This window comes from Urocitellus parryii, chromosome 12 (genome assembly GCF_045843805.1).
Source record: "Urocitellus parryii isolate mUroPar1 chromosome 12, mUroPar1.hap1, whole genome shotgun sequence".
Classification (NCBI taxonomy): domain Eukaryota; kingdom Metazoa; phylum Chordata; class Mammalia; order Rodentia; family Sciuridae; genus Urocitellus; species Urocitellus parryii.
This window is the reverse complement of record NC_135542.1, coordinates 20,831,658-20,856,748: the sequence shown is the minus strand read 5'-3', so window position 1 is coordinate 20,856,748 and position 25,091 is coordinate 20,831,658. Positions and strand designations below refer to the sequence as shown.

General features: G+C 51.3%; 2 protein-coding genes across 2 annotated transcripts; one reads left to right on the top strand and one right to left on the bottom strand.

Annotated features, from left to right (window-relative positions):
- Positions 1-244: 244 nt before the first annotated feature.
- On the bottom strand, positions 245-3,213 carry Il36rn (interleukin 36 receptor antagonist). The gene is made up of 4 exons (XM_077792087.1): positions 3,185-3,213; positions 1,534-1,619; positions 792-919; positions 245-481 (listed from the first exon to the last, which is right to left on the bottom strand). Exons 1-4 carry the CDS (start codon positions 3,211-3,213, stop codon positions 245-247), a joined length of 480 nt encoding a protein of 159 aa, XP_077648213.1.
- An 11,855-nt stretch (positions 3,214-15,068) lies between these two features.
- Il36b (interleukin 36 beta) lies at positions 15,069-18,777 on the top strand. The gene is made up of 4 exons (XM_077792070.1): positions 15,069-15,183; positions 15,691-15,798; positions 17,543-17,682; positions 18,568-18,777. Exons 1-4 carry the CDS (start codon positions 15,069-15,071, stop codon positions 18,775-18,777), a joined length of 573 nt encoding a protein of 190 aa, XP_077648196.1.
- The last annotated feature ends 6,314 nt before the right edge of the window (positions 18,778-25,091 follow it).

Here is a 25,091-nt window from a genome sequence, read left to right as displayed (position 1 = left end):
TTAAGCATGAAGGAATCCCACTCAGTAATTTTATGCTGCTCCCGGTTTATCCCACGTGGTGTTTTAAGGTTCCACAGTAGGACCACCCCGTGGGCAATGAATGTGGGTACTGATCCCCAAACTGAAGCCAGAAGAAGGGAGCACGGCTGGGTGTCCTGAGTTCTGAGAGCAGGGACGGTCCCCCTCACCCCTGCACCCCGCTGGAGCTGGCGCTGCCTGGGGAGTTGTGGGGGCAACTGTGGCCCTAATCACAGGGCTGGAAGTAGAAGTCCGTAATGGGGGCATCCCAGGGGGTGTCCCAGGCAGCGTCCTCGGGGATCTGGGTGAGCCTCACAGGCTGGTCAGCCTCGGGCGCTGTGCAGAGGAACCAGCCTGGGTAGGCGGCCGACTCGAAGCTGGAGGTGAGTCCCATGTCCCTCCGGTAGAAGGTGAAGCTCTTGGACTCCTTGGCACTGCGGTAGAGCTCCATGATGTTCACGGGCTGCCAGCAGAGGGGCAGGGGTGAGGGGCAGGGGCGAGGGACAGGGGTGAGGGGCAGGGGTGAGGGGCAGCAGTAAGGGGCAGGGGTGAGGGGCAGTGGTGAGGGGCAGGGGCCAGGGGCAGGGGCAAGGAGCAGTGGTGAGGGGCAGGGGCAGACAGTGGGAGGTCCGAGCTAGGCAGAGCCCTTAGGGAGCAGGCAGAGCCGCGACCAGCAGCAGCTTGCTGGGTCCCTAAGGTGCCCAGAGGCAGTGCCTAGCCTCAGAACTGGCCAGCTTAGTCTCCAGATGGTGAGGACGCGGGACAGGGCTCACCTCCAGCTTCAGAGTTGGTTCCTTCTCTGTCCCACATGACAAGCACTGACTCCCTCCCTGGACACCCAGGATGACTGGAGACAGACTGGCATCCAGTGACCGATTGGGGACAACACTGATCTCCTCACCTGTGGGCAAGAGTCAAGGTGCGGGCCTTTGGGGGCCTTTGTTTCCCTCTCCCCAATCTTGGACTCTGGGAGCAGGGCCAGCATGAGGCCTCCTGTCCCCATGCTGGGCAGAAGGGGAATCTTTCAGCAGTTGTCACAGGGGAAGGCCACCCTCCTGCCACTGACCCAGAGTGGACATCAAGGCACAGAAGCACCTGGTGCCACCTGACACTGCAGCCCCCACATTTAGCACTGTCTCCAACCCCAAGAGACCCTCCCCAGCACCTCCTTTGAAGCCCAGGCCTCCGTTCTGAGCCCTGTCTTTATGAGCCTCCCATAAGAGGATCAGCTCCCCCTGCACCCCCCACCCCATGCACACGCACACAATGCTCACACACGCAGCAGCACACATGTGCACACTACAGCAGAGGGGCCCACTGGCTCCAGTGACACTTACGAGTGCCCAGGTAGACAGGTGGACACTGTCAGAGAAGATCCGCTACAGCATGTGGGTAAGCACGAGGCCACACAGTGTCCCCTGCTGCTGAGGTCTGCAGGCCTGCTGGGAAGCCTCCTCAGGTGCCTCCCGCAGAGGGACACGGACGGGGACCACTCAGGTCCTGCTCTACACCAACCTTTAATGACCTTCCCCGCGTGCAGCCCTCCGGCCAGAAGCTGGTTGTTGTGCAGATAGAGCACCTTCAGGGCTGAGTCCTTCATTCTGAGATGTGAGGAAGGAGGAGGCCGTGAGGAGCGGGGCTCCTGCAGCTTGCCCTGGCCCAGAGTCCCCCAATCTGAGCGTCTTGCCACCTCTCTTCCAACAATGCTGGGTACCACATCCCAGCCTTCCCCCAGGCCTGCTGGGCTCCTACCCTACCAGGGGATGAGCCCAGGCCCCCACCTGAGTCTCACCCTATCTAATCTTTCCTATCCACAGTCTCCACATGGTCTCTCAGAGAGAAGTGACTGCAGCTGCCGTCCATGCTGCTGAGCCACAGGAACAAGTCACCCACCCTCTCTGAGCTCTTTTAGCCATGAGTCTCCTCATTGCCAAAGATGGGTTAGGTAGCACCCAGGTCTCTTCCTGATTAAAATCTGTGTCTTCAAGTATTACTGAAGACTTCAGTGGTCATTTACTTCCACTTGGCCATGTATTCCTTTCTGAGTGAGGATTTTCTCTAAATTTAAAATTGATTTATTTTACTTTTCTTAGTTATTGCTTGTATATGAGTTGATTGGTTTTCTGATATACTGTGAGGTGAAAGATGTACTCTGAAGCAGGTTTCTGCAGATATTAACTGGGGAAAAGTCTGCAGTGTAAACATTGGCTGCATGTTTGCCCTAACATGATTAAACAAGCTCCATTACTTAGTAAGATCCAAAGTCACTGGCATACTGAGTGGCACCGTGAGCTCTTACCAGGACAGGGAAGGCACCCCTTGCCGCATGTACTTGATCAGAGAGCTCGAATGTACAAAGAGCCCCATGGGACTGAGGCCCATAGAACACACTTTGAAACGTGCTAGCCAGTCGTCCCCCAAGTGCCCAGGCTGCTGGTCCCACAGACGCTGAAATCCACCAGGCTCAAGGCCCCAACACAGACTGGCATAGTGTTTGCATAGAAGCATCACACATCTTCTGCCATACCATAAATCATCACTAGATGACTTACAATACCTACCATCTTGCAAATATATGCAAACACTGTCATACTGCATTGTTTAGAGAATAATGACAAGATCATCTGCACATGTTCACCGCAGATGCGAGATATATATATATTAAATCTGTGGATGTGGAAACCAAGGATACGGAGGACCAGTCAGACGAGACTCAAGTCAGAGAGGGCTGCTCTCCCCCTTCACTGTGAAGTTCACACACAGCTGAGTTTCTGGGTCGGTACACACTTGTGGGTGGGCAGACCTCTGGAGATTGTTTTTGTTCTATTCCCCCCACCCCCAGGGCTGCAGGGAGGAGGTGGCACAGTGGCTGGAGTGACATGAACTCACGGTGTGGGGAGCAGAGCGGAGCTTGGAGGGGGCTCCTGGCTCCCATCTTCCCCGTACATGGACCAGGCTGCAGCCCTGGCCCCATGGTTACTTGTCCCCCTGAGGCTTGTCCCAGTCTGAAAGGCTGGAAGAACTGCAGGGGCCGTGACTGTTGGCCCTGACTCCCAGCCATCTGTCTTCCGCTGGGAGCCCCGGCTGGGGCAGCAGCCCTTCCCGCCCTCACAAGGCTGGACAGGTCCACCCAGATCGCACTCCCCTCGGAGGCCCACACACTCACCGGAAGCACAGCGCCCCGCTCAGGACCATCTTGAATTCCTCGATGTGCAGATTCCCCTATTTTGAAACAAACAGCAAAAAAAAATTTTAGGTGCAGACAAAGGCTGAGGGCTGTCAGGGGCCTGGGTAGCAAGCAGGTTCTTGAGCCTCCCAGCGGGTAACCACCTCCGCTGGGCCAGGGCTTCTGGGGCTGGGGTCAGGAGAGCCTGCCCTGCCAGCACCCAGAGGACACCTCGGTGGCTCCTTTCCCTTGGGAGCCTGCGGAGTCTGCGGCTCCTGGAGGATGCTCCGGCTTTTTAAGTGCATACTTGATTATTTATGCACTCCTCTCGGGTCGCTGGGAGGAGACTGAAACTGCGAGCCAGGGAGGAGCAGGGTGATGTGACACCCTGGAGCCTCCTGAAGCACCTGCTGCTCTGCCAGGCCGGGGAAGGGAGTTTCTGGAGACAACCTCCCTGCAGCTCTGAGCGGGGCCCTTGGGGCTCTGAGGAGCACACAGAAAAGCAGCTTCTGTAGAGTTCGTCCCTCCTCTCCCCTCCCCACCTGCCTGCCTTTGCCAGGGCCATGGAGACGCCGGCCCTGGGGAATTCCTACTGGGGGATTGTGTAGGCTACAGGTCCACTGCAGAAAAACCTGAAAATCCAGAAGTGCAAACCAGGAGAAGAACGTGAATGCTTCTGTGAATGCACCATCAAAAATCCCGTGAGGACACTCTTCCTCCCCCACGTCACTGCAGACAGCTGTCCTGCTGCAGCGTCACAGAGGCCACTCTCAGCCTGCTGCTCTCTGGGGCACCACAGCAGACTCGTTTCCCACACTAACATGAATAATGACTTCCTAGGTGTGAACAGCTCTGCAAAAAATTCCTAAGGGTCTTTTACCATTCATTTATTCCAGCCCATTATTATTGGTCCGTATTTTGTTGGGTTGCGTTGGTTCATTTTTGCTATTGAGCGCTAGGTTGTGACAAACATCTGTGATTCCACAACTGATCTTTCTTAAATATCTCATTGGCAAAAAAAAAAAAAAAAATCATGATTGTGAATCCATCAATATGCTTTTAAGACTCTCCGTGATGGCTCTGAATTAGTACCCGTCAGTGCAGAACAATTTAACAACATCTTGACCACCATCGGTAACTATGTATTGTAAAAGCATGAATTTTAAAGAAACCATATTCAAACATGTGGGACAAAAAAAAATCCTTAAGGGGTTTAAAAATAAATATTGGGTTGATTGAAAGACAGAAAATAACCTCTTCTTCACATAAGACTACCAATGTGATAAATAGCATTCAGAAACATAAATTTTATGTAGATGCTGCATAATGCAAAATCATTAAATGCACTATAAATTGGCCAGATAGAAACAACTCAGAAATTACTGCCAATTACAAGAACAAATTCCAGAGTTAAGCTATTGACAAAGTGGTTTTTGAAAAATAGGCTCTTGTCTGCAAAGTGATTGTAGAGGTGGACACCGTTTCCCCTAAATGCCAGGGTGCCACTCTCAACAGTGAATTAGCCCTGTATGCCCACGGGCTGATCGAGCTCCTTCAAGTTCTGCCCATTCAGAACGGAGCATGCACGTGGCTGGCCCTGCAGAGACGCAGCGAGCTGGCTGGGGCGCCGGGGGTGCCTCTACCAGCTCTGTCTATTACAAAACGTGCTGAAATGAGTATCCAGACAGGATGAATGAATGGACAATGCACCAATGAGCTCACATGTGGTGCACGCCTGTGAGCCCAGTAGCTCGGGAGGCTGAGGCAGCAGGAGGATTGCAAGTTCAAGGCCAGTCTCAGCAACTTTGTGAGACCATATCTCAAAATAAAAAAATAAAATAAAATAAAAATGGCTGGGGATGTGGCACTGGGATATATCCCTAAGCTTGAAAATAAGACAAAACGACCACAGTGTGGGCTTTCACATTGTCAAACAGGCCTCACCAACAGTTAGTTCCCTCAGAAATGGGTCCTTGGTTTGTCTCACTAATTGCTATTGGTTGGTTCCCAGTGCATCCCTAGGGTCTGCATGCCCCACCACTGATTGGGTTAAGGCTCTCATAACCCAGTGATTTCACCTCTAAGCCTTCTTGCATTGTCTGACCCCTGATATTTTGGGGGTCATGTCCAAACCATAATAGTGCTATTTTTTACTATAAAATGCCCTATGCTGCCTTGGGACTCTGCAGAGTTCTCACCAGGAACAAAGATCTCACCAGATGCAGCTGCCAATCTTGAACCTCCCAGATTTCAGAACTGTGAGCCAAAAACAAAACAAAAACGAACAAACAAACAAAACCTCTTTTTCTCACAAATTACCCAGTGTCAGGTATTTTGTTTCATCAACAGAAATCAAACTGAGACACAAATTCTCTGAAGTTAGATGTGAACTAGGAGAAGATTGATAAATTCCAACTTATTTTTATCTGACAAAAAAAAATTCAAAGGCAGTAATTTTTAAAAATTGTAACTTAGCCAGCCTATTCCAGCATTTCTTTCCCAATGAATACTAAAGACCTTTGTTCCTTGAGCCATCCTTAGATAATCAGTTTTATCATTGTGATTCCCTCACATATTAACAGTAAACCGTTGACTCCTACTCACTGCATATGTGTAGGAGAGTCAATTTTTGAATTGGAGTAATTTAAACTTTGTCTCCTTTGACAACGTGAAAGCCCACACTGTGGTCATTTTGTCTTATTTTCAAGGACGGTGCTACTTTGCCCTGACCTCACAGCCTCGGTACGGGGGTTTTGAAGTGTGTTATGGGGTATTAATCCTATAACAGGCAGCACTTCACACCTTCCCTTCAGTGTGGCCTACCCTTGGCCACTTGCTCCTGATGAATGTGACACCTGGTGGGAAGAGGCAGTGTGTCACATCTGAGCTAGGTCACCCTGATCGTGGCTCACCCAGTGGAAGCCAGTGGCCATGGGACGGACCTCAAGCGGCCCTGAGGGACCCGGGTGGGGAGGGACGAGGCCTCGTGACAGCACCCTGGGAGTGAGCCTTCTGGGGTGCAGACCCTCCACCCCCACAGGCCTAGCAGGCTGCAGCCCCTGCTGACCCCCCACCTACACGTGGGAGAACCCTGCCAGGTGGGTCCTCCTCCTGCCAGGCCCATGGGAAACCACAGGCGTTTCTTGTTTTCAGCTGCTCGGGTTGGAGTCGTGTTAAGCACTGACAGCTTCCTGCAGCACCTGGGCCCCCCAAGCTTCACAGTCAGTGGGGATCCTCCCTTTCCAGCAAACTCCTCGCTTCCTCATGGGGACCGTGTCCCGGGGCGACTCACCACCACATGTGTGAGATGGGCAGTGTCCTGGGCAGGGGTGGAGGGGAGGAATATCGGTCAGTGTATCCTCACTGGGAGTTTGTAGGCTCACACAGCTCACGATCCCAGGCGGGAAGCTCTCGTTGGGGACCCTGATTTCATAATGATTAAAATGACCAATATCCTCCAGCGCCCGCAGTGTCCCAGGAATCATGTTTAGGGGCCTCCTGAATTTTTTCTTTGTACATTTGTTTAGTTACTGATCTGATGACCACTATCATTTCTGTTATGCGGAAGGAGAAATCAGGCACAGAAAGACTAACTCCATCACCTGATGGTTGACCACTAATTAGGATGAGAGTCCAGGAAACCTAGTTCAGATCCAAGGCACTCAGGGTGACCCTTCTGCTACCTGAGTCAGTCCTGTCACTCCTCTGTCCCCACACCTCTGTGAGTAAAAGGCAAGTCTCCAAAGGCCCATGCCACTGGACTCCCATGGACTCTCAGCCTCCTCCTTCCCCACTAAGGGGACCAGGAGCCAGGTGGACCTCTTGCTCTTCTTGAACAAGATGACATGGTCCTTCTTGGCCCCTCGCTCTTCCTCTACCAGCCAGCGTGGTCCTTCTCGGGGGCCTTCCCATGGGCTCTGCTCCCCACCCGGAAGCTGGCGTTGTCCCCACCTCCTAAGGCCTTTGCTGCGACACCCCTCTCCGCGAGGCCATGTTCTCCACCTTGTGCGTCCCTCCCCTGCTCCCACGCCCCCCACCATGCCTCACTTCTTTCCGTGGGGCTCACCACTTAGCAGACTGTGTAATCCACCCAATGTGCCCTGCGTGGTATCTACTGCCTGCTCCCGGTGGTGCCAGGTGCACAGGATGTCTTAGTAAACAGGAGCTCAGTTGTCCACCGTCCTCGTTTAAGAAGCCAAGGAGCTGATGACTATTTTTATCTCCATTGTTTTTATTATGATGATTTCATTTCCCAGAAAGTATTGATGCTTGTGAACCCTGCTTTTTTTTTTTTCCTGGAACAGTTAAGACCATGGGTTGGCAAAGATTGGCCTGTGGGCCAAGACCAGCCCACAGCTTGGTTTATGAATAAAGTTAGTGGGAGCACAGCCTGATGTCTATGCCACTTTTGCACGGTGATGTCTATGGCAGAGACTGTGTTTACTCCACAGCCTTTTATAGAAAGAGTTAGCTGAGCTCTGGTCAAGACTGTGTGGGTTCGAGTCTTACATCTGTTGCTTACTAGCATGTACATTTGGTTGAGTTACTTAAGCTTTTAGCTTTTGAGTTTTCATTTATAAAAAGGGAATAAAAATTCTGCTATTATGAGGACTAAATGAGTTAATATACATGAAGTGTTTAGGACGGTGCCAGCACATAGTAGGTGTGTACATGTCAACTTTATCATCATTACCACCATCACCATCACCACCATCATCATTTTCAACATCACCCACATTACCACTATCTTCACCATCATCTTCATCACCACCACCTTCATCACCACCACCTTCATCACCACCACCTTCATCACCATCATCTTCATCACCACCACCTTCATCACCATCATCTTCATCACCACCACCTTCATCACCATCATCTTCATCACCACCATCTTCATCACCATCATCTTCATCACCACCACCTTCATCACCATCATCTTCATCACCACCACCTTCATCACCATCATCTTCATCACCACCATCTTCATCACCATCTTCATCACCATCTTCATCACCATCTTCATCACCACCATCATCACCACCACCATCTTCATCACCACCAACATCACCACCATCTTCATGACCTGGGAAGTTTATTTCACCGCTCTGATTTGAGGATTTCATCCACTCGTTTCCGATTCCCTGTGAAGAGGACAGTAACAGCCCTGCCCCTGGGGTGTCGTGAGGCCTGCATGAGGCGAGGCTGTGCCGAGCCAGCTCAGTCACCCATGTGCTGTGTGCTCTGTGCCTTCAGCAGTCCCTGCCTCCCTCCCTCTCCTGGGTACAGTGAGCACCAAGTGCACACTGGCAGAAGCCCACGGCAGCTCAAGACCCAGTGCTTCGTCACATGTGCCTGTGCCTCATCCCCAGAGAGGGAAAATGCCAGACTCCATTGCTGCAGGGTTTGCTGTGGGGTCTTAGTGTCTAACGAGGACAGTTAACTTCTGCTACACATTCACTGTGTCAAAATAAATGTCGCTTTCGTCCCCTCTTGTTGTGACATCAGTCCCACGGGGTCAGTACAATTTATATTCCTATTTAAACTGACTGAGGCCAGGAGGCTTGGAGAGGGTGAACGACTCCTGCGAGACCACAGAACCAGCAGGAGGTGAACTCTGGCAGTTCAGTCCAGGCCAGGAAATCCCAGTCCCCCTGTGAAACACAAAGGGCATCTTGCTTACAGATGCAAGGAATGAGGGCGGAGCTAGAGCAGGGACCTCCCTGCAAGACTCTCTTTCCATGAAGGACCAAGGGGCCACTGGAAGAGAGCTGGCCCAGGGTGGGGACTCCTCACTCACTGGGGTGACCTCGATAGCACAGAGCACCCAGGAGGGCCTCGCTGGGCACCAGAGATGGTGGCCATGTGCAGAACACCTCTGGGAGCCAGCCGCAGAAGTGGGCCTCCAGTTACAGCCTGACTCTGCAGCCACATCACAGGGTGACCCTGGGGTCCACAGAGAGGGCAGGGCCACCTTGGCTACTAAGACATTTGAGGACCACAGAATGCCATGAGGTCAGAGAGGCTGGGCCAGGGCAGGGCACTGTGGCCGGTGCTGGGCAGGGGCCCCGCTTTGCTGCCCTTGTTTGTCTCCACCTTGTTGTGTTGTCCTGTGGCACCTTTCAGCACCCGGGTGGAGGCAGGGGCGGAGGTGGAGGCTGGGGGAGTAGAAATGGCCAGCTCTGCAGGGAGAGCAGGTGGCAACCAGGAGGCAGGTGGGGCCCATGCACGTCACACCCACGGGCAGTTTCTCCTGACTGAGTCACCAGGGGCAGGTCCAGAGCCACCGGCAACCTCCTTACCTGAGATCCAGGTGAGGACCTCCAGAGCTGGCCCAGGTGCCTGCCTCATCTGAACCTCGAGGCTCCAGAGCCTGACCCCCTCCCCTGGGGTGTGTGGGTGGCCACTGATGGAGGGGACGAACATGACATTGGAAATAAGTCTAAATGGGAGAGAGCCAAGGGTCAGGAGGGTGAGGACTGGCTCTGCTGGCCGCTGGAGCGCCATCAAGGCACCAGCAGGGACCACGTGGGAAGGCTGTCCCCGCCGCCTGGACCAGAGGATGCACAGGATTCCCATGTCTCCACTCCCTCCACAGGTATCTGGCCAGCTCGTCCAGCGAGCTGATGCAGTCGCAGACAAGCCTGGGCACCACGGCTGCTCCCAGAGGACCCAGGGGGCTCCGCTTGCCTAGGCTCCATCTGGGGGACATGGCACCAAGGGGATCACCCTCTTTCAAGAGTGCCTCAAAAGCGGGATTGTTGTTGTAAACGAGGCTCGTCTCTTTATTATACAGGTTTCTGTACATCTGTCTTTTTTGATAGATTTTTAGTTATCATTTTTAATTACAGGGAAATATACGTAAGATGAAAGTTACCATTTTAACCACATTTACGTGAACTGCTCAGGGGCGTCATTCAGACCATTGAGCAATCCCCATCAGCCTTTCCACCTTGCAAAACTGAAACTCTGTGCTTAGTAAACAATGACTTCCACTTCCCCCCCCCAGGCCCTGGCCACCACCCTCCTTCCCATCTCCATGACTTTGACTCTCCTGGGTATCAAGTGGAACCTCACAGCACGCGTCCTGATTTGTGGCTGGCTTATTTCACTTAATGTTCTTGGGTTGTGGCTTATATCCAGACTCCAATTCCTTTCCAAGGGTGAATAATATTCCAATATATATATATATATATATATATATATATACTCCCTTTTCTTCATCCTTTCACCAGTCAACGAACACTCTGGGGTTGCTTCCACCCTCTCATGACGGAGAATAATGCAGCTATAGCCTGTGGGTATGCAAGCAACTTTTCAGGTCTCTGTGTTTAATTCTTTCTAGTGTACGCCCACAGGTGGACGTGCTGGGTCATGTGGGACTTCTCTTGCTGTTGCCACTGGGGTGTTGTCATTGAGCCCCAGGTGCTCACAGCATTGTCCAGCTCTTCTGTCCTGTACCTTCTGGAGACCTGAGTCTGCCTATTTCTCTATCAATTATGGAGGAAAGAGTATTGAACACACCAGCAAAAATTGGAGATGTGTCTACTCCTCCTGATGGTGCCACCTATTTGGGGCACCAGGTATTTGGAAGCTCTGTTGTCAGGAGCACATGCATAGAAGATCCTTTATGTATTTTTGGCCCCTTTATCATTAGGAATGTTCCCCTTCGTTCCTGCTAGTCTTCCTGGTCTCTAAATCTGCTTTGGCTGTCATCCATGCAACTCCAGATGTCTTCTGTTTAGGGTTTACATGAGACATCTTTCTCCATCTCCTTACCTTTAAACTATCATCGTCTTTATAATTACATAATTAGATATCGTATAATCAGATCTTGTGTTTTTAATCCAATCTGGAAAGCACAGTCTTTTAACTGGTGCTTTTGCATCATTTACATGTAAGTGCTGATATGGTTAGATTATTATCTATCATTCTACTGCTTTCTATTTATTCCATGTGTTCTGTATTTCTTTTATCCTCTTCTTCCTTCTCCCAAGTTAAAATATTTTGATTCCACTTTACCTATTATATTGTCTTATTATTTATACCGTTAAATAATTTTTTGCTTACCCTAGGGCTTGCGTGTCCTTAATGAAGAAGACTAACTTCCAATAACACAACACCACCTTATGGTAAAATAAGGGTGTATAACAGTAAGTTTCCAATTCCTCCTTCCCACCCTTTGTGATATGGTTGTGACTATCCCTAAAGCTAAGGATAAAAACTTTTCAAAGAATTAGAAAGAACAATACCCGTTCCCACCGCTGGTCTGGAAAGACTCATAATTCACAAGGCCTTCACAAAGACTCATAATTCAGAAGGACCTGCTTAAGCAATGGAAAGTAGCTAGGTCCAGATCAAATGCTTCTCTGGTTCTACCTCTCTCTCCTATCTCAGCATCATGCTCCAAAGGATCAAAACCTTTCCAAGTACCTTAGTTGCACCAAAGTATAAAGATGGAGTTCATTCATAGTGATATATAAACACTCAGCACCCTTGGGGAAATGGCTGAATTGGGGCTGGGGCAGGAAGCACATCACAGTGGCCTGTGACACTTGTCATGACAGAAAGTAAAGAAATACCTTAAAAAAGTAAAAAGGAAAGAAATCTGCACTGACGAGGTAGGTCGAAGGCAGGCAGGAACTAGATGAAAAACTTCAAGGCCCAAATCAGAGCAACCTGGGAGAACTGGGGGGTCCTGTGGGGCAAAGCAGGGGAGGCAGAGGGGCTGAGTGTGGGAGGCGGGTGTGGGATCCTGTGGGTGCCAAGAGCCACACCAGAGCTACTACACTGGGTACAAAGCAGAGCCACCAGGGGTTCTGAGCAGGGAGGGTGTGACTGTGTCCATGTCTCTGATCCAGGTCACTGCTTGGTGGACACTTAATTCCAGGGAGGTAAGAAAGACGCAGGGATACCATTTGGGGGTTATTGCAACCCTCCAAGGAAGAGAGGTAATGGGGGAGTTCAGAGAGAAGATGCTTGACTACTCATGGAGAGTTGTGTGACAGCAAATTTTGGTACACAGGGTGATAGTGGTGTTGAGAATCAGGTCCCAGACTCGCTCCCCAGTGTTGAAGATTGAACACCCAAGAAACACCGAGGCAAGAGCAAGAGGTTTTATTTAAAGGTAGAACAGAGAGAAAGACACAGACTTCTCCGCAGAGGAGGGGTCCGAAGCTGGTGCCAGAGGGAGTGGGGGTGTCCTGACCTTTTATAGATTATTTTAGATTCCCTTTGTTCTCATGCGCACTCCTCCCATCCTGCCTGGGTGACCCAAAGGTGGAGTAATCCAAGGGCTGAACGAGCCACCCAGGGGTACAGGCAGGAAGGGAACCACCCAGGGACTACTCAGAACAGCTCCTGGCAGGGAGGAACAATTCCCCGGAGGCAGGTAGCCTTGGCAACAGGTGGAGGAGGGAAGTGCTCTGGAGGTATTAGCATTTTAATTTCCTCTAGATTCAGCCTGCATCGCATCTTCCTGACCCAATCCCTCTTTATATACACTAACTGTCCTTTTGTCTCCTGGCCTCACAAGGAATAGGATTTTTTCATGTCTCGGGCTGAGCAGCAGTGCTATGTCTCAGGGGTGATGAGTTCCTTGCATTGCCCCCGCTGAGGCTGCAGCTGATTGTTGATTCAGAGTTAAGGAACCGCCGGCCTTCAAGACCACTCCTGCCGTGTCAGAGCTGGGGCCTTCCAGGAAACTGAGGCAATGCAAAGACCACCCGCCCTTCAACCACGATTCATGGGACCAAGTCAGAAAGATTTCAGACAGGTCACTCCGAGTGACAGGCATGAGCTTATGGAAGGGATTAGAAGAGGGAAGGAGGATATCTCAAGGGGGAAAGTGGGTCCTCTCAGAGGGGAGAGGGACAACCTGCCTCTGCTGCTCTTCAGTTTTATTAGTGATCCCAAAGAATTTTCCAGAAAGTTCTGCCCAGGTCCACCTCCTGACATCTGACTGATGACAGGTGACATCAGACTTTTCAAGTCCCCACTGCAGTGATTCTAGATCCCCTTTGCCCCTGCTGACCAGTTCTAATTGGATTTTTAATCATTTTTACAGATATCATGGTTAGGAGGAGCTGTCCTTATCGCCCAGGATCTGGTCCATGAAAAGGGTCTTAAAAAAATCTTTCCCTTCTTGGGCTCCTCTTATCGACGTTATTTCCTGCCTGCATTTCCTGACTGATCACGGGTAGTTTACTGAGGAATGAGGCATACCCTCCCCACTTAAGCCAGGAAGGGCTATAGGAAAATTGCTTTTTGGCAAAGAAAGCATGTGGGGGTCAGCACAGTGGGGTGGTTTTATAGAATTTTTCTCTTGCCCTTGTATTCCCACCATCCTCATCTGTCTGTCCCCTAACACAACCACGTGAGCCTCCTCCCCTGGACACACAGCAGGTCCTCAGTATCCAAAGATAAACACAGGACCACCTTTTTCTCAGCTAGCACAGTAAGCAGAGGACCAAGACCCCGAGGAAGCACGTCACGTAGTGCCTAAGGACCCAGAGACTGGCTTCCACCGTGCTAGGTGTCTCTGGCCATGTGACTTGGGTAAGTGTCTTTATCTCTCCGGGCCTCTGTTTTCTTATATAAGAAATAAAGATTAATGGCCCCTAAGGGTTATTAAGAGGATTAAAAGATCAACCAGTAAAGCTCTTAACACTCAGTAACAGCATAAGCTTTTGATACTTCTACAAGTGTGGCATATTTGGTGTGTAAATCCCCTGAGCGGAGGCTGGGATTTGCCAGGTTGGATGTGGCCTCACGCCACTAGTGCGTCAAGGGGGCCACACCCCTGCCTCCAAGGCTGTCTAGAAAGTTGCTCTCCTCCCTCAGTCCAGCATCCAGCCCCCGCCTGTCTCCTCGCTCTTGTTTCCTGGTGTCTCTTCTGCTCATATTTCTCAAGGAGCCCAGACCTGACACACCCGTGTTGCTCCCCTGCCACTCAGCCAAAGCCTCTCAGGACCTCTGTGCCAGCCCAGCTCCCTGACCAGAGTGGGACTCCTGGGACCAGAAGGTAAGACTCCCTCCTTGCTCAGTAGAAAGCCTGGAGGTCCTGACCCGGCTTCCTCTGCCCTTAAGCACAGCTGGAGCCGTGACTTTGAATCCAGGATCAAGAATACCTCTGGGCAAAAGCAACTTCTGCTGCTCAGAAGCCAGGTGTGGGGAACCTTCTCTCACTGCTTTGGCTATCTGGAGATGCCCGTGGGCTCCCTGGCCCAGGCCCAGGATGCTGGAGGACCTGGTGCCATGTTTAAGAGCGTGGTTGCTGATTTGCTCGTTCACTGTGTAGGGGTAACTGTGGAGTCAGGCCCTGAGGATCTCGAGGCAGGGAACGTTGAGAAAAACTGGTTCTCGTTTTGAAGAGTCTGTGATCCTCAGGGAACTGTCCTGGGGCCCTAACCAGAAGCAGATGTCCCTTGAGAGTCAAAATGCCTAATGTGGCCGTGGATGGCCACAGGCAGGATCCTTGGAGATTCCTCAGAGGAAGGTGGGGGCCAAGAGGCTGGCTGGCTGCCAGCCGCTCAGGAGGGTTCATCTTAAACATGGCGGAGCAGGCTGCTCAGCAGCTGAGGGAGGCCTGGGCTGAAGACAAGACATGCTCTCTTCCCTCCTCTGCACAGAAGGTGTCCGGGTGATGTTCTGGACCCTCCTAACGCTCCCATGTTTGATGACAGAGAGTCCCCAGGCATTGCAGCCTGGGCAATCAGGGTTGGCCCAGCCACCAAGGGAATGGAGCTTCCATTCAGGGTCTGCTGGCCTCAAAATATGCTCTTCCTTTCCTTCCTTTCAAATATGTATGTGAGTCAGGGACTCGGGGAAGCTCTCTCTAAAGAACTTTGACCACGTTCCAGGTGCTGAAGAAGAAGCGGGCGACATGTCTTCCTCCTCTCCTCCTGGCCTTGAGCAGCCGCAGACTGGCAGCTTTCCACCACCTCACACGCCCGTCCCCAACACCAGCAGCTCCAAAGACCCCAAGTTCACCCCGGAGCGTAAGTGGAGAGCCAGAAACCACCCAGCCCCACCAGAGATAGGGTGCAAGGACCCTGAGTCATTGGCTCAGCTGTAAATGTTATCTGCTTGGCTAAAATCTCAGAAATCTGCAGTAGAAAATCTCTTTTCTTACTGTCTCTGTTCCGAAATGCTTGTCTATTTTAACTAAGAGGGTAAAAGGGGGAAAGAAACCAATGTAATGATGACCAATTAAGTAGTTTTTGTTTCTATAACTACCCAGAGACTTTATCCATCAGGAAAAAATAACCCCAGAAAAAAAGGGGGGGGGCAAATCTTTAAAATCTCTTGGCCCCATGAATGTGCTGAGATCCTTTCTGATGCTTGGATCCACAAACTGGTCCCACCTCATTTCCCTTTTCTTTCTGTCTCTTCTCAGAACACTCAGCCTGTCTCGAGAACCCAGAAGCCAGTATTATCAGGGTGCAGCTGGGGTCCCAACGTTAGCAATAACAGTGCCTGTGTTCTGTGATTCTGTCTTCCGGCAGTTCAGGATATGCCCATATTCTACACCATTCGTGACTCCCAACAGATGGTGTGGGTCCTGAGTGGAGATGTTTTAATAGCAGCTCCTTCAAGCAACAATGTGCAGCCTGGTAAGTGACATCAGAATCCACAGTTGCTCTGGCCTGGGCCAGGAACACCAGTTCCATGAAGTGGGCTCTGGTCCTCACCAACTTCTGGGCACCAGCCCAACGTCCAGAGGAAGGGCAGGAAAGAGCCAGATGGTCACCTTCCGTAAAAGGAAACCCATACCTAGAAGCAGGGGTGTAGGGATTGGCAGCTTTCTTACCTGAAGAATCCACCTTCAGGTTACTGGGGGACGGTCCTTTCAGGTATGGCTGACCTTGGAGTTTCTCTCCTCTAAATTCCAGCCACCACTCCCTCTGTCAAATTTCCCCATCTTTCCAATACACACTTCTCTAATTTGGCATCATCTCCTCTAATAATGGGGGCATGTTCCCTCCTTCCACCCAAAGCCAGCCCCTCTCGGCTTCTTTCCCTTTCTGCAGGACTTCTGCGTTGGATGGAGTCCCTCTCTCAGCGGGTACCCCACCTGTGTCCCCTGCGTCATCTCTACTGTTGACAGACACACTCCAGTCTTAACACCTGCTCTTGATCCTCGCTGTCTCTTCCTGTTGCTGTTCCGTTGCCCTGTGTCCTCAGAGGCCGATTTCCCTGGAGAGTTGCCCTCACAGCTTGTCTGCACCTCACTTCCTTTTCACAGCAAAACAATCTGACTTCTACACTGCTCTCTTCTCTCCCCTAAGGTCCCTCTTTCCAAGTGCATCTTCAAATGCCAAATCCCAAGGGCACCCTTCTCAGCTGCCCTCTGTAGAGCAGTGCTGGTTACTCTCCACACTCCACCTTCTTCTTCTGTAAGAACGCTCCTGGTCCTCAGGTCCACTGGCTCCTCTTCTGGGTTCATCTTTATGACTCAACTTTCTCCCCAAAACCTCCAAATCATGGGGTTCTTCAGGGCCCCCTCTGCAACCCTGCAGGCCCTGTGAAGGGGTGGGGAGCAGGTCCTGTGGTTGGGTCCATGGCTTCTCCTCTCATCACCTGACATTTGTGCTCCTGGCACACGTCTCTCTGAACCATCTTCTCTGGCATCTCTAACTTCACATGCCCTGGGGTGGAACTGCGGAGACCTGGCTTCTCAAAACGGATGATGGCCCCCACTAGGGGCACTGCCCCCTGCTCTACTGGCTTGGGCCAGGAACACAGGAGGCATCTGGATGCCTGACCCCCCTCACACCTCCTCCATCCACCAGCGAGACCACTGAGTCTGTATTTCTAAGTCAGTATCATCTCCAGCCGGGACTGGCCCCCCGCCCCCACTCTCCTTCCCACTTCATTCATGGAATGAATCCATTCTCTGCAGAACCTCAGGAGGGACCTTCTTATGTGTGGAACTGAGCAGAAGGGACTTTCCTTTCCCTGTGAGCCCTTCTTTCAAGCCCCGATTTCTCTCTCTTCACTTAGTAGCCTTCCCTGAACTTTAAGGAGCATTCTTAGAAATCCCACCCAACATTTCCACCTCTGGCTCATGGGCCACAGCCTAAGTGTGTGGCCACATTTATCTGCCAGAGGGGTAGGAAATCTTATTTTTTATTTGGGGAAGCTCTGTGCCCTGGTGAACAATTAGGGTTCTGATATTCAGGAATAAAAAGGAAATGAGTTTCAGAAAAGCGACAAAGGGACCTGCCATGGCTAATGGGAAGAGCCATCTGGGGAAGTCCCTGACAGTCCCCCATTAGCCTCCTGAGTGTGAGGCCAGAGGCCCAGACTCCCCTCAGCTGGAGGCCTGACCCTTCTCTGTTCTTCCTGTGTTTCCAGTCACTCTCACCTTGATCGCCTGCAGGGACACAGCATTACACGATGAAGAGAAAGGCAACCTGGTTTTCCTGGGAATCAAGGGCAAAGACCTCAGCTTCTGCTGTGCGGAAGTTGAGGGCCAGCCCACGCTGCAGCTGAAGGTGAGTCGTGCAGTCGATGAGGGAAGCAGAGCAAGTGGGCTTTTATCTTAACGGGTGACCGTGAAACAATCTTCCTGCAATCCTGGGTTATCCCACGCAAGGAAGGAAATCTGACCTGGCTGGTCCCCAGTGGTGCCATTGGAGGGGGGGGGTACCACACTCTGGTCCATGCACAGCATGGCTCCTCGGAAAGCCAGAGGATGCACACGGGGATGTTCCTGAAAAGACAGGGGACGTGGCTTCTCTATTCTCCGTCCTGATTTGCTACCCCCTAGAAGCCCCCAAGGGAATGGGAGGCTCCCACTTTAACAGACTATCACATTGACAAGTGGAGGGAGAGGGTTCGTCTGGATTTCTGACAGTGTTTGTTTATATCCATGTACCCAAAGGAAGACCAGTAGGTACAAAGCCTCTGCTCATGATGGGAAGTGGAATGTCTGAATCGACGGGGAGGTTGGGGCTCCAAGGAGCCTGCTCGGGCCTGCAGATGAAGGCAGCTTCAGGGAAGAGAGCATGCCTGCCCCTGTTCCAGGGAAGACAGCACCTGTGTCTGGAGCCAGGCTCCTGGAACCTGCTGGGTCCATGCCCTGACAGCCTGGGCCTACCCGACACCCCAGTGCTGGGAACTGACCCTGGGGAGCTCTATCACTGAGCCACATCCCCAGCCCTTTTTAAAATTTTTTATTTTGAGACAGGGCTTCACTAAGTTGCAGAGGCTGAGCTCAACTGCAATCCTCCTTCCTTAGCCTCCCAAGTTACAGCCTCCCAAAGCCACCACGCCCTGTGTCCCTAGCCTCTGACCCTCCCTGCTGTGCACAGAGGGCTGAGTTAGCTTAGCTCCCCACTGCAGTCCTCCTCACTAATGAGCCTCTTTCTCACCCCCAGGAGGTCAGTATCATGGAACTGTACAGGGAGAACAAAGCTCGGACGCCATTTCTCTTCTTCCACAGCCTGGAGGGCTCCACCTCTGCCTTTCAGTCGGCCTCCCACCCCGGCTGGTTCATAGCCACGTCCTCCACAGCCAAGCAGCCCGTGACGCTCACCCAGGAGAGGGGCCTCGCTAACACAAACTTTTATTTAGGTCGTGAGAATTAAATCCAGCCTGGTCGGAGGGTGACAGATTTCAGGATAGACAATCAAGCTGTCAGAGAATCCTTCTGCTTGAAAATACAGCGCCATCTGACCAGGTCACCGTCCCCTACGAGGTCATCCACAGTTCAGCCCATCTGTGGCCCACCTCATTCTGTCCCCCCTCAAACCTCTGCCCCTCTGGGCCTCCACTTCTTCCCCATGTCCCTCGCTTGAGCACCGTCCCCACAGGAAACCTCAGGGTTGCTTTTTATTCTTTCTTGGTCTCGACCCACTGTCCACTCAGCTGCCACATCCAGCTAAGTCAACCCCACATGCTTCTCACGTGACACCCTCCACCCTCTTCCTTCTGCCAATCATGGCCCGTCAATAAATGCCATAAGTAAATCCCATCAATAAAAGAACGCCATGTATTGATTTGGGGCATGTTTATTTAATACATCATATAATATAAACATTCTGCTTATGCTATAAGTGTTGTCATAATATTAACATTACATCATATAGACATTTAATATAAACATACTATTCATATAACATGTTTACATTATAAACATTATGTTATAATATAAACATCATAATGCTTATAATCTCAAAAGATAAATTGAAAAGATGAGATGAATACATATCTTGATAAGCATGATGGATTCATAATTTAATTGGTTAATCATTCAATACACAGTGTATAGTTTGGCAATGATTAATTATCAACCATGATGAAATTAAATTAATCCACATTTCAGAGAATCATTCATATCAGTTAGAATTTCTTCCAGGCAACTTCTCAGAGCTAATCGCACTGTCTTTTTTTTTTTTTCTCCTTTCTAAAGCAGTTAGAAATAGAAGAACATATTAATATTTCCTTATTATCTCCTGGAATTACAGTGGTCTTTTTCAATTCACAGCTTCTCTTGAGGGATAGTTTCAAGCCCGTTGTTCATTTTGTGAGGCTCCTGCAGGTACAGCCTGCACATTCTCTACCGGAGCACATTTAGGGTGCCGTGTTCTAGAACACACAGCACACGGACACCCGTCAGCATCACAAACCCTCCTCCCTCAGAAGGCCAAGCCCTCTCTGCACAGGACGTGCAGAGGTGTCGGGTCTTGTGACATATGCCCACTGCTGAGTTCAGTGCCCCAGCCAGGCAAGCCGGGTCCCCTACCCTATCTTCCGGCATCGCCTCCTGTTGCTTCCCTGCCCGGAGCTGTTCCGGAGACTTCTGATCCCCCCTCACGTCCTGTTAGCCTCCCTTTTGCTGTGAAAAGATTGGCTCTTCCAGCATTTCATGGCAGCCCCACTGAGCAGCTCTCCCTGAGCCAGGGCTCCTGGGACACCTGGGGAGGACACTGGCAGGAATCTGCTGGCACTCACTCAGGCATAAACCTAGAAGTGGAAGGGGCCAGAGGGACCTCTTGACCCATGGGGGTGGGAGCAGCTGTCCTCCCCCACCAGGACAGTTCTGAGTGGCGCAGCAGGGCTGGACTGGAGACCTATCCCTGCAGAGGCTTCCCCCATTTCCTGCTCAACACCCAGGCCCCTCTCTGGGTCCCTGGACTCACCTTTGGTCACCCTGCGTACAAACCCTTGTCTCAGGCTCTGCTTTCTGGTGAGACTGATTCTATCAAAGCCAGACCTCTCTGCTTGCCACCCCCATGTTGCACACCTCACCTCTGTGCCCCTGTGTGTGCCTGGAACACATCTGCAGCCCATCTGCCACCGTGTACCCCACCTCCCCCAGCTTCTCAATAGCCCAAATCTGCTTGCAGGGCTTAGAGGCCTCTCACCTTCCCCACGTCACTTCCTTTTGTTTTAAATCACATTTTTGTCTTTTCATGGGATAATTTCTTTCGTTAGACTTCGTGCCATTCTTGCCTCAGAATAACAGTTTCCACTACTACTGAAACAAATGAATCCTCCTTGCGTGCCGTGAGGTCTGTGATAGCATCTGCCGGCTGATAGGGAAGCATGTCAGGCAGGATCCTGAATTGCAAAAGCAGAAGCAGCCATCGGCTTCGAGGAACATCTGAGGGACTGAGATTCCCTCAAAGAACATGCAGTGGGGAAGCACAGAGAGGTTCTTGGGGCTTGCCTCTTCTATTCCTCCTCCTTTCCCCCATGCCAGTGTGACCCAGGGACTGTGAGGTGGCTGGGACATCCACTTGGGTGTGCTGCAGAAATGAAGCACAGCCCAGAGCGTCCCCCAAGGTTGCCAGCCAGTGTCCGCCGCCTGCCTCTCAGAGGGCTCGGCACAGCTGAGGGTATGCACTTTTCCCCAGCCCCCCCTCCACACACGCATGCCGGGCACCACTGCATGGGCACACAGGAGAAGAAGCCCGCGGGATTCACGGCTGCAACTTTTTTTTCTGAGTCAGGACTCAGCACAGGAGGACCCTAAATATGGCTTGAAAGACTCATGACAGTGAAGTTGGGCACATAGTAGGCACAACTGCAGAGCATGTGAGCCTGCAAATAGTGAAATCTATAGGAAGAATGGTGGGTGGTGTTGGAAAACAGTGTCACAGGGATGTGCTTGTAAATGTTTGCTTCCCAGCAACTCCAGGGGCCCTGGACATAGGCAAGAGACAGGCACCCACACTGCCCCATGGCCTCCAAGAGAGGGGCAAAGACACAGTGGTAGCAGGAGGGAGAAGAGGAAGAGGACGTGGAACCACAGAAGAGTCAGCATATCCCCCTCCCTGGGTTAAGGTGTGGGATGCTCTTTGCTTGAACCTAAGCTAAGAACCAAAGGAGGAAGCCCAGGAAAAGGGATTTCTGTTCCATCGGTATCAAAAAGCACTTCCCAAACATTGTGATCCCATGATTTGGGCATCCTGTGGAAATGCTTCCTTTGCAAGGAGCTAGGTGAATCCCTTGTCCATCTGCAGCACGGAGAGAATCATGCCAACATCAACACACAGGAGAAGCAAAGACAGACAGTGGAGAAGGAACACTCTAGAATCATACCTCTTGTTCAGTCTCTGAAGCATGGACTCCTATCTCTCTTTCCTCCAGTGTATGATTGGACACAGAGAGTCCTGAATCTCCCCAGTCAGCAACCTGGATGCAGGCCTGAGTCCACTTCAAGCGCTCCTACCATCCTTCCTTTCTCCTTTGGGTCAGCTCCATGTCTGCTCTTTCCTTCCCTCAAATCCAGTTCCCTTTATTCTTTGAAAAAGAAACTTTTCAAGAATCTACAAACTTATAATTGAAAATCTTTGCCTCCTACTTAGTCAAGAAGTTTGTTTTTATTTTTTTCTGTGACCTAATGTGAACAGGGAACAAGAAAACACCTGTACTGCCAATGAGAAGGAAAGACAAACATGCCGAAGACAGATGGACGGATGGACTGACCGGGTGCTGAGTCCCTTACAAGCAGAAGGTTCCTAATTATGAGAATAACACTGAGCAGTCAGCCTAGGCCATATGGTTGGATGTGACTCTGGAAATACGTGGACATTAAAAAATGAATAAATTTACCCAAGCGTCACACTATGGCCCATAAAGACGTTCAACTACTATCCATTAATAAAAAATTATGGCAGTGGAAAGTTGGTGGACCCAGCTTGGAAGCCCAGTCAGTTACTTCTTCCAAGGCAGGATCTCCCAGGCCGAGCAGAATGGGGTGGATCTGGTTAGGCCTCTTATCAGCAGCCACCAAGTGGCCACCCTGGGCACCCATTCTCTCACCCCTCTGCTGGTTATCTTGCCAGAGGAAGTCCAAGTCCAAGGACATGGCCAGGACCCCAGCCTTTGAGGCCCTGGGAGCCCCTGCTCACACTCCTGTCTTGACCTGCCATGCATTCCTCCCCCTTTAGAAAATGTTGATCATCAGCTGTCACTAATGAATTGGTGCATTTACTTTGTAAAAAAATAAAATAAAATAAAAACTTAAACCATATCAGATAAATCCAAATTCCTTTCCTCCAATCCTGGTTCCCCTCTCCCCACCCTAATGGTAATCATTGTTATGTGCTGGGATCCTTCTGGTCTATTTCTCATACATGGAATGTGGAAATACACAGGGTGGTTCTGTTGGTGCCTCTGTGCATGTATTTGCGTGTGCTCGCTCGAGTATACCTCCCTGATTGGTGTAACACCACCGTGTTTTTCTCTGTGCAATTTTGCATTCAGCATCATGGCTCCCTAGAGGACTCTCTCAGGATGGATGTCATGATCTTGTGTTTCTACATCAGCTGCCAGTCATTCCTTCCTAGATGGTTAGTTTCCATTTTCTGGGAGTTTCCCTTATAAATAATGTGGCAACAGAGGTCCCAGCGCCTGCCTCCCACACACACCCACGACTTTCCTTGCAAGAGAGAGCAAGTTGCCTGACTGTGGAGCATGCACGTTCTTTATTTTCAAGCCCTCCCTGTGTCCAGGACAACTCACTGTCGTTCCGACTTGCTCGTCCCTGATTCCTAATAAGCCACCCACCCCTCAGCACACTGCCGTCTGACGCTGACTTCTGACTTCTCCACCCAAGCCTGTCTTGGGAGCATCACAGTGACACCTCTGTTGCCTAATCCAGGACACGGTGCTTTAGGCCCAGCCTGCCCTGTCCTCAATCTCCACGCTCACCTGCCGGCCGTTCTGCAGCAAGCTGCTCCTGGGTTTTCCCCATCTCCCTGGATTTCCCTTCTGGCTCCCATTTCCTGGTTCCTCCCCAGGTGACCTCATCCTTGGGTCTTTCTACCATCTCTCTGGCTGACACTAGGGATGCTCATGAATTTAAATTCTAGCTGTCACCCAGCAAATCAATCTCTGGCCCAGAACTCTCTCTTCGCCCCAGATTTGACTGGGGGGCTGCCAGTCTGGACGGTCTCAGAACTTCCAGGATGAATGTGTCACACTTGGAACCCTTAATTCTGCCCCTTCCACCCCCCAGGCTTCTCCATCTCAGACATCTGGGGGTCACCTTCTGTTCCTCCGTACCCTGAAACCCCTCAGTCACACCATCACACCGCCATACCTGCCACCAAAGTGCACCTGGCCTGCAGATCTGCCTCCTCTCGTCGCCTGTGAGCAGTGCCCACTGAACCGGTCCTCCGCGTGGAGCAGGGGTCGCTCCACAAGGGAAATCTCAACCCTGGCATCCCAGTGTTGCATGCCCTCCGTGTGGCCATTTGCACTTGGAAAGCAAAGCAGATTCTTCACCACGGATCACAGCTGGAGGACCTGGCCCCTGCACCAGCCCTGCTCCAGGTGACTTTCTCTCTGTGACATCTCAGCTATGCAGTCTTCCCTGGAGGTGCCAAGTTCTCACGGCCCCAGGACTGTCACCTACACTGATTTCATTCACGGTCCTCGACCTTGATTGGTTTATTCCCATCTATGGCTGCCTCCTTCAGGTCACCTCCTGATTTGTCCCCACAGTGTCAGGCACAGTGGTCTGAAGGTGACGTATGAGGAGGTGACTTGTGAGGCAGCAGAGTATGAGAATGAACTTCCTCTGTATTTCCTACCTCCTGCCTGCACAGTTCATTGTCAGTGTATTCATTTCCCTTTGTCCTTCCCCACTTGACCCATTGCATTATTCCATTGTTATTTTCTTTTATTTTGGGGGCTGCTGGGGAAGGAACCTGGAACCTCCCTGAGGATGTGCCCTTGCTTGAAGCCCATAGGCCCTTTTTTCTTCTTGTCTCCAGCCAAGGGATGAGCAGTTTTGCTCTACCATGCCCTTCCGCCATGACGTGCCACTTGGTCACAGGCCCAAAATCATTGGCCCCAACTGACCTGGAAACCTGCAAAATTGCGAGCCAAAACCACACTTTCCTCCTTATAAGTTGATTATCCTTCCCTTCCCTTCCCTCCTACACTAGCTCTGTTTTCCCAGGGGGGGTGGCCCTCTATTCCCATGTCCTCCCTGGTGGGGTGGCCCTCTATTCCCATGTCCGCCTGGGTGGGTTGGCCCTCCACGCCTGTGTCTTCCCAGATGGGGTGGCCCTCCATGCTATGGACAGTCCCCCTTTGGAAGTGTCAATGAACCTGACTTTGTTGGGTCACAGAGTAGCCCCTTGTGGTTTCAGTCTAATGGGGCTAAAGCAGCGTGACGGTCAGGCATGACCCTTCACAGCTGGACCCCAATGGTAGACCCAAGTGTGCGTCATGACATCTTAAATCAATGGGCACACAAGCGGCTGCCCAGCGATGTGCCAGGTGCCCTCCACAGTGCTGCCCTGCCCCCAGGTTCAGCTGTTGGTCCAGCTTAACCCCAACAGTAGGCCTGTCTGGCGTGGGGAGCGTCCATCCATACCAGTGGTGTTGGCAGTGAACCAAGGATTGGGGTCTGCCATGTTGATCATTAGGTTTTGAGGGGTGG